The sequence below is a fragment of the Gadus macrocephalus genome, chromosome 15 (assembly GCF_031168955.1).
Source record: "Gadus macrocephalus chromosome 15, ASM3116895v1".
Taxonomy (NCBI): domain Eukaryota; kingdom Metazoa; phylum Chordata; class Actinopteri; order Gadiformes; family Gadidae; genus Gadus; species Gadus macrocephalus.
This window is the reverse complement of record NC_082396.1, coordinates 15557369-15567252: the sequence shown is the minus strand read 5'-3', so window position 1 is coordinate 15567252 and position 9884 is coordinate 15557369. Positions and strand designations below refer to the sequence as shown.

The window sequence follows — 9884 nt, the reverse complement described above, 5'->3', positions numbered from 1 at the left end:
TTACTTGTCCTTTTATTTTGTAACACTGATGTTTCCAGGATGAAATGTCAAAGGTGGTGAGTTTAGGACACATAGGCAATGTATTGTAATTGCAATATAGTGTAATAATAATAGCAGGCCTTTATATTAACAGGTTCAAAGGCAGAAATGATAGAGATTAAATGAAGATGCTTCCTAAGTCTGCCAGCACAGTAGGATGTAGGCCTACTTATAATCAGGTACAGCACATCCATAAAAGTCTGCCCCCATAAGAGTTTCCCAGAGGAGACTTCAGCTCATTATTTAATGTCTGCATAAAACATGACCTCACAGTTTGGATGGCAATATCATTCTGAACAGAAAATACGGTAAAACATTTTTCCCAAGACGCGCCAAGAGGGAGACTTGGCTTTATTTGTTTCCGATGGAGTGGAGGTGGTGTCCAGCAAACAGCAGTCCAATACACAACAGTTGAATGTCCATTTACAGTTGTGGTCCTTGTTTAGACCACGTAACGTTTTGGCAAAGCAATTACAATGTATGCATATACAGCAAAACTCCCTGATCTGGTCCGGACAGCAAATGAGCTGCACAGTAGACCATATTTGGGGAATAATAAAAAAAAAAAGCAATCATATCTTATAGCATTCATAAAGCGACAATATATGCCATAATTATAGTAAACTTCATTTCTCATGTATGCACATGCTTGATATACATTCTGTACAAAATAATCAAAAGATGAACGATTTTTGCATTTGAATACTGTTGGTGCTTCTTCGCAGCTTTAGTACATTGAAACAACCCCCTGGGCTTACATAAGTGTATAAGGTGAACATGTCTATAGTGTCCATCTGAAAGAGTCCTGAAGAGAATACAGAATACATAAAAATCCGCTCTTCCATTGTAAGGGCACATAGGAGAAGCAACACACATCATGATTAAATATGTTAATGTTATGGACATGTAACATAAACCAAAAGGCTGGGGAGAGTGGAGCATATTGTCCTCATAATCCTACATATACAACTAGGCCTACTACACCTTCCATCTTTTCATCTTCCCTCGTCCTGGATCTTAGTCTTTCAACATTGTTTCATGAAGTAGGCCTACTGTTTGACCGCCTGAATGCATCTTGCCTGTTTACGACGCCTGCCAGGGGTCATTATACATTTATGATCGACAGACCCGTGCGGAGCTTAACTCCGTGATGGCGGAAGGTTCATTTAATGCACCATTTGACACAGCTTTAAATCACTGTGGATTAAAAGGCAAATATATTTAAAATTGGTGAAGGAAATCTCTTGGTGGGCACTCTTAAACTTTAATGAGTGGTTGTTAGACCTGAATCGCCGGGCTAACGGCACTAGAGGTGCACCCTTGGCAGCGGACTTCGCAAAGATGGGACTCTAATAAATTAAAAAAGTGATTATAGGTTGGCTGACCCAGCATCTCGCTTTTCATGTTTAGCTGTTTTTATCTCACCAACTCCATCATTTATGTATATTAATGGCTTGGGCTGTACTACAAATATATGTCTGGTGATAATGTATTTTTTGGTGATAATTAGGCTACTCTACTAGTGCTACTTCTCTGCCTGGCTTCTGACGAGCCCTCGCCTTCTCTGGTGTACACACTGCGCCCTCTAGTGGTGATGCATGTAAGTCGTCCTCAATGGCTCAATCACATGATCACACTCATTTATTCAGGCACCTATGAGCACAGACAAACGTTTCTCTTATCCTACCGGCCTCTTAGATAAGATGAGGCAGCAGCACATGACAATCAGCCACCCAATGTCCTGTCCTCTTACGACACACTCTACAATAGATTTTCTCTGTGTTTTTAAGATAGCCACGTGAAAGCACAACCTTATACATTGCATTTCCTCCTAGTTCCTCTGTTGTACAAGGCTTTGAAGATAATTTGGCAAAAGTAAAACATAACAAAGAAAAAAATACACCCAAATGTAACTTTCAAATAAATAAAACTGCTCTGAGCCCTTCTACCGACTCTCATCTTAGGGAAATGTTTAAATCTGTTTCTATGTTTCAGTCGCACAGCACATCAGGCCTTCTCCATCATCTGTATATGTTCTCTTAAACCGTAGATGGCGTAGAAAAACAATGAAAAGCAGATGGAAGTGAGGGTCGGAGGCCGGGACATCAGCTGGCAGGAATCCACACGGGCAGGGTGGATCAGGCGGTCAGGGTCGATGGAACCTGGAGTAGAGGACAGGTTAGTGTGTGTGTAAAAAAAGTCTGTCTGGATAGAGAGGTTTAGATAAGATAGATATGGGAAAGTAGAAGAATGAATAAATCGAGTTGTCTTCGTCTTCTAAGTACTGGTGTAGTGGGACATTCACTCAATCGCAGCACTGACGTTTAATTCAGTGTTTGTGGAGACAGCAGGGCTATACTTAAGGGAGGATCGATAGCAGAGGAGTCAATTGGTTGGACAGTATTGAAGTCCTCTTTATTTTCTGTTGGTGAGGAACCAACAACCAGCGAATGAACCAATCAGTGACCAATTAGGCGACTCACCTGGTGAAATGTTTGCTCTCCTCGTGGACCTCCATCTCACGACTCTTGAACTCATTCAGCTCCTTCCTGATAGCAGCCTGAGCAGCAGAGAGACACACACACGAAAACCACAAACGCAATCAATATCACACCGGCCGGAAAAACAATGATTCAATCAATTTCACACACATGAAAACCACACACGTAAACACACATATGCAACAAATCATACACATACACACACACACAATTAAAAAAAACCTTAATCTTAATAAATATATGTTTATATTATTAAGTGAATCGGGTTCCATGAATTTCCCACAGTCCTATAGTCATAAATTAGAGTAAAACCTTATGGGATTACATGTGCGATTCCAAAAGTCACCAACAGGTGGTATTTTTGAGGCAGAATGCGTGGGGAACATAATGTTCCACAGCTGTTTTGAACATTATGCTGTTCCTTGGCCTTCAAGCCCTGACCAATCATCACCCTGTGTTTAAAAGATGGGAACATATTTGTTTGAGGTCATTGTTTTTAGTTATTTTTCCTTGTCTAGATTAAACTGAAACTCTTGTTGGTGTTTTTTTTGCCTCATCAGGTACAAAAGATCAGTGTTTGATTGATCATGGAAGTGTTTGTTGCCATGCATGGTTGAATAATACATCGGGAGAATTACACTTTCCAAATAGACAATGCAATTGGTTTTGCATGCCATTTATTATTTATGGCAAAAATACTTCGGTTTAGAAGTATTGGTGAAAGGCAAACATAATGCAATATATATATATATATATGCAGTGCAATAATTGTCATTAATGCTGTTGTTTTGGTTTCAGACTTGGTTTCCACTTAACTGCAAGCAGAGTGTTCTTTGTTGTTTTCATTGTGCTCTTGCATCCTTCGGTTAGTTCCAGGCATTCTTGGTAAGAATGACTTTTGTCAGCCTCTCTCTCCATACAATGCAACAATAGACCCACTTGTTAAAGATGCTGTAGGTATGACTCAAGAGCTACTATTTGAGTGTAATTTAAAATAAATACCATAGCCATCCGTCAGCTATTAGTGAGTGAAATGCTCTTTGAGAATAACTGTGTCCAGTTGACTGCACCTGCCTCTGTATCAGCCCATTAAGACTTTAGACCTTAGGCCTTCCTGACCAATCAGGGCGTCTCTACCCCTATGAGTTCAGGGAATCCATCACGCCTGACATGCATCATCAATGGAGGAGGGACGTAGGACGGGAGGGAGCGCTGGAGAGCAGCTGTAAAGCTGCTCTCCAGCCACTTTTTCTGCCACTTTAACAGTACTAATATGGTAACTTCCTGTCCTCTTTGCCTCCGTTTCTGGTTGTGTTCCAGGGAGTGGGGGGGGGGGGGGGGCCTACCTTGTCAGCGGGCGTGAGCCTGGTCCAGGGTTTGTCGGCTCGCCGGTCGTAGTCCTTAGCGTCCGTCACCTCCACGTACTCGTTGAAACACAGGATCCGTCTCTCCACCAGCTCCGCCACAGTAGGTCTCACGCTCAGCTACACAGCCCACAAGAGGAACAGGAGACGGTCCAACGAGTGGGGTTAGCACAAACAGCCCAGCGTAGCTCATCTCCAACACGATATTGACAGACAGATTTGTCCAAAATGTTCGGTAGGCCTAGCTTTATGGAGTTAAAATGTGTTGTAGGTCTAGCTTTATGGAGTTAAAATGTGTTGTAGGCCTAGCTTTATGGAGTTAAAATGTGTTGTAGGCCTAGCTTTATGGAGTTAAAATGTGTTGTAGGCCTAGCTTTATGGAGTTAAAATGTGTTGTAGGCCTAGCTTTATGGAGTTAAAATGTTTGGTAGCCCTAGCATTGTGGAGAGTCTAAATGTGTGGCAGGTCTACCTTTCTTGAGAGTCTAAATGTGTGGTAGGTCTACCTTTCTTGAGAGTCTAAATGTGTGGTAGGTCTACCTTTCTTGAGAGTCTAAATGTGTGGCAGGTCTACCTTTCTGGAGACTCTAAATGTGTGGCAGGTCTACCTTTCTGGAGAGTCTCCTTTTGATTTCCTGCTTGGCCTCCTGCTCCTCAGATAGGTTCTTTTCTGCTTGCAGAGATAAATCATGAATCATTAGTAACACTAATAACAATAGTAATAGCAATCTGTATTTACATACATTATGCATATATATTATTTGCAAAAATGTGGCATATTCTAATATAATTTATTTGAATGTAATTAATTTGTTAATAGTTCTAGATGAAAAGCACTTAAGCATGGTCTTGAAAGGTACTATTAAATATATATATGATAATGGTGTGTGCATGTGTGTGTGTCCTGACTGATCTTTATACATCCCACAGAGACGGACCAATAAGACAAAACATCTGGATTTCTAATGTAAACAACTCGCTTCCATTTGAAATAACATGTGTGTGCTGAGGTTTTAATTTTTCATATATAATATTCGTGCTGCGTGTTTTCAGAAAGTCAATATAAATTTTCTTCTATTTATGGCAGGTGCCATCTTTCGTTAATAAACTAAAACTACAAGGCAAAACTATTTGCTTGCATAAGATTTAACTTTACCTAACATAGCAAGCAACCTACTGTTGGTTCATCTACAAATGAGTCCCAAGACAAGGGAAAATATTTAAATATTATTCGCCGAAGGCGAAGTGAATAGCCCGAGACCGAAGGTCGAGGGGACTATACACTTGCATATACTACACGTGAACACTCCAAAAATAAACAAGATAATACTTTTTGCCGGGATTTGTTTGTTTATATTAAAGGTTTATTTGTTTATATTAGGGGGATGAGACGGCCGTCACACGATGAAAACAATATCCTGAGTTTGAGATTTCAATCATGGGATATTGCCCAATATCCCGAGATAGCAAACCAATCAAATTGCGCAATCTTAGGAGGTTCACGTGTCGCATATACTAAATAATACGTAGGCCTATGTTGTCACGTATATGTTGTCTGATACGTGTATGTCATCAGAATCGCTTCCTGTCGTGAGTTCGATCCCAGCACAGTGGGGGGATGGCCATCGATAAGCATTGTTAGTTAGATACATAGTTAGCTAGTTACGCATGCTGGCTTTAATGTTCCTGCATGTCTTTTACTTTTCATATTTTGAATAAAACAGGTAGGTCAAGAAGTCTCCTAGTCAATGTTTTATTAGGGCTGTTTAAAAAAGGTCTGAGAATAAGATGCCTATACTTGAATAACAACGTTCTCTTTTAATGCTGCAAACCTCGACAACGCTTGCATTCATCTCCACTCGTCAGCATCTCTCCCATTAGCCCCCTCTTAAGAAAGGGGCTTAACGACTTCTCATTCTGTTTAACTCTCCCTCGAGCCAATAGCGAAAGCGCTCGTGCATCGGAGCGGGCGAACGATTCCGCCGTGCCGCTCTGATCCAAAACTCAAAGGACTATTCAAAAGTACATGTAAAAGAGGAACACGCGTATGTGTGTGTTACATAACAAGGGTCTGCACTTGCTCCTATCAAAGCCGTTGCCTGTGTCCTTGGGTGAAATATATCCGTTCCGTCTCTACCAAACAGTGCTGTGGGCCTGGATACCGGAGGGCTCAGAAAGGACACAGAAGCTGCCGTTTAATAAAACACCTTACCGAGGCATCCACTGCACTTTCCCTGAAATAACCAGTTATTGGATTATTGGATTATTTAAAGATTTGTCAAGGACGTTCAATAGAAATAGCAAAAACATTTTGTGACCTGAGGAATGAAGTCAACTATTTGCGATCTCTAGGGCGAAAACGCAATAACATTAGAGAACTCAGATTCTTTAAATAAAACTGTATGTTTTTGTTCGTTTAGTTAAATAAAGCTGAATAAAAGACTTATTAGGAGACTTCCATGCCTGCATTGTGTCATTCATTTTGAATATCGTAACACTAAGTTCATCCTTAATGAATTACTTTAAAATCGGTTCCATCACTGTTGTTATTGACTGTTTAGCAGGCACTTAACCCTTTCTCCATAGTTACTGTACAATGAATTAAGATACATGTCGTAAGAGGCAGTTAGGGGTCAGGCATTGTGTTCAATGTGTAATGGTTGGCACTGAAGTGAGGTTTTAATTTTTCGGATATAATATTCGTGCTGCGTGTTTTCAGAAAGTCAATATACATTTTCTTCTATTTATGGCAGGTGCCATCTTTCTTAATAAACCAAAACTACAAGGCAAAACTATTTGCTTGCAAAAGATTTAACTTTACCTAGCATAGCAAGCAACCTACTGTTGGTTCATCTACAGATGAGTCCCAAGACAAGAAGAAAATATTTAAACATTATTCGACGAAGGCGAAGTGAATAGTGGGGAATAGCCCGAGACCGAAGGTCGAGGGGACTATACACTCCAAAAATAAACAAGATAATACTTTTTCCCAGGATTCATTTGTTTTTATTAGCAGTTGCCGGTTTATTTGTTTTTATTAGGTTGACGAGACGGCCGTCACGCGATGAAAACAATATCCCGAGTTTGAGATCTCAACCATGGGATATTGCTCAATATCCCGAGATAGCAAACCAATTGAACTGCGCAATCTTAGGAGGTTCACGTGTAGCATATACTAAATACGTATATGTTTGAGATTGTCATCAGTATCGCTTCCTGTCGTGAGTTCGATCCCAGCACAGTGGGGGGATGGCCATCGATAAGCATTGTTAGTTAGATACATAGTTAGCTAGTTACGCATGCTGGCTTTAATGTTCCTGCATGTCTTTTACTTTTCGTATTTTGAATAAAACAGGTAGGTCAAGAAGTCTCCTAGTCAATGTTTTATTAGGGCTGTTTAAAAAAGGTCTGAGAATAAGATGCCTATACTTGAATAACAACATTCTCTTTTAATGCTGCAAACCTCGACAACGCTTGCATTCATCTCCACTCGTCAGCATCTCTCCCATTAGCCCCCTCTTAAGAAAGGGGCTTAACGACTTCTCATTCTGTTTAACTCTCCCTCGAGCCAATAGCGAAAGCGCTCGTGCATCGGAGCGGGTGAACTATTCCGCCGTGCCGCTCTGATCCAAAACTCAAAGGACTATTCAAAAGTACATGTAAAAGAGGAACACGCGTATGTGTGTGTTACATAACAAGGGTCTGCACTTGCTCCTATCAAAGCCGTTGCCTGTGTCCTTGGGTGAAATATATCCGTTCCGTCTCTACCAAACAGTGCTGTGGGCCTGGATACCGGAGGGCTCAGAAAGGACACAGAAGCTGCCGTTTAATAAAACACCTTACCGAGGCATCCACTGCACTTGCCCTGAAATAACCAGTTATTGGATTATTGGATTATTTAAAGATTTGTCAAGGACGTTCAATAGAAATAGCAAAAACATTTTGTGACCTGAGGAATGAGGTCACATATTTGCGATCTCTAGGGCAAAAACGTGATAACATTAGAGAACTCAGATTCTTTAAATAAAAATGTATGTTTTTGTTCGTTTAGTTAAATACAGCTGAATAAAACACTTATTGGGAGACTTCCATACCTGCATTGTGCCATTCATTTTGAATATCGTAACACTAAGTTCATCCTTAATGAATTTAAAATCGGTTCCATTACTGTTGTTATTGACCGTTTAGCAGGCACTTAACCCTTTCTCCATAGTTACTTTACAATGAATTAAGATAAATGTAGTTAAGAGGCAGGTAGGGGTCAGGCATTGTGTTCAATGTGTAATGGTAGGCACTGAAGTGTGTGCGTGTGTGTGCATATATGTGTGTCCCTTTTTTTTTACGTTTCAGGATGTTCCTCTGCTCCAGCTCTTCAGTACTGGGCCTCTGACTCAAGCGCCTGTGGCAAACATTCATTTTAGAATTACAAAATAGTAACAATACTGTTACAAAAAAACATTATTTGCTATTAATGCTATTGACTAATTGCCATTATCTTAGCCTCCATTCAACATTAACCTCCATATATTAGGTTTTCTTCTAATAATTGGCCAAAAATCTGATGCATACTAATCATTTGCATGCGCTGTCTGGCCACCACAGCTGTAGGCTAAATATCAAGAAGTTTTTCAGCAAATAGGTTTGGTATATCCCTCAATATTTCATATTTTGCGTTTAAACTAATAATTGAAGACGTCTGGCCACAACAATCTGAGTGTGAGAGTGAGAGTGAATCTGTTCATGTACCTGACCAGTTTGGAGCCGATCTGCTGGCGCAGCGACATCCTCTCGGCGTCGGAGCTGCGTGGCAGGATGTTTTTGTCCTCCAGGTCCCTCTTGGTGGGACGGTTCCCGAGCTTGATGTTGAGGGTGTCCCGCCGGCGGATCTTACTGGCCAGGGAACCTGTCAATCACACAGACACAAACATAAACATCCACCCCCAGGCTCCTTAAACAACGTCCCACTGGCGTCCAACCCCGTGAACCTTGACTGGAACTCACTGGCGTCACATGACATCACTAAATACATTCAGCAAACAGTAAACCGCTTTCAACTTTGAGATGCATGCTATGTCCTCCATATAACTTATTTGTGTGTCTGTGTGTGTGTGTGTGTGTGTCTTTCTGCGTGTGTGTGTGTGTCTTTCTCTCTGTGTGTGTGTGTGTGTATGTGTGTGTGTGTGTGTGTGTGCGTGTGTGTTAGCACCACACGGACATTGGTAACTAATCGATTGTCATGCTAAACTCGTGAGATGAAACCGGTGTAAAGTGTGTGGAGTAAGACTTCACTGACTGTGAAAAGCCCTGCTCACTTTGAACTATCAGAATGCATAAACACACTTATGAGCGACTCTGATAAACGGGAAAACACAAACGCCCTACAATTCTCAAGAATTATATTTTATAAACATAAGCCCATATTTTCAGCTAAATAGTTAGCATTAAAATATATGTAGCAGATACTAGATATAGATTAATAAATCATTTCATTTGCTGATCAAAATGTACACAACTGTATTACATGACTTCCTGTTTATCTACTGGTTTGTTTGACTTGTGACTCCAATGACTCAGCGTTTTTTAAATGTCAAAGCAAAGCCTGTGCATGCATTAGAAACCCATGCCATACTGTTCGTGTACTCGTCATCCTCGTCGTCTTCCTCCTCCTCGTCAAGCCAAAGGATTGGTCCGTCTGAGTCCGAGTCGCTGGTCTGGCTGTCTGTGGGCCTATCAGGGATGACCGTCACCTCTGGGCTCTCCACGTTGACGCTCAGGCCCTGCGGCGCATCGCCCTCCGCTGACCTGCAGGGGGCCGGTCAGGACGCGTTAGCAATGTTAGCATTAGCATTAGCATTAGCAGTAGTACTACGGCCAACGGTTTTAACTCAAATATAATACATTGATTCCGTGATAATTCGATGGTCAATCTGCTTGTCGCCACAAACTTTAGAGTACTAAAAGTGATAACTTAGGATCTGCTA

At 41.1% G+C, this 9884-nt stretch overlaps 1 protein-coding gene across 7 annotated transcripts in view; it reads right to left on the bottom strand.

The window, feature by feature from the left end:
- Nucleotides 1-248: 248 nt before the first annotated feature.
- Nucleotides 249-9884, bottom strand: part of phactr2 (phosphatase and actin regulator 2) — a 43804-nt gene continuing 34168 nt past the window's right edge. For all 7 annotated transcript variants that reach the window (XM_060072457.1, XM_060072458.1, XM_060072459.1 and 4 more), the window contains exons 6-12: nt 9533-9705; nt 8650-8806; nt 8247-8302; nt 4512-4573; nt 3887-4024; nt 2523-2599; nt 249-2201 (exon numbers count right to left, since the gene is read on the bottom strand). In XM_060072457.1, the coding sequence (XP_059928440.1) occupies nt 2186-2201; nt 2523-2599; nt 3887-4024; nt 4512-4573; nt 8247-8302; nt 8650-8806; nt 9533-9705 (679 nt within the window). In that variant the 3' untranslated portion in view covers nt 249-2185. The remainder of the gene's footprint in view (nt 2202-2522; nt 2600-3886; nt 4025-4511; nt 4574-8246; nt 8303-8649; nt 8807-9532; nt 9706-9884) is intronic.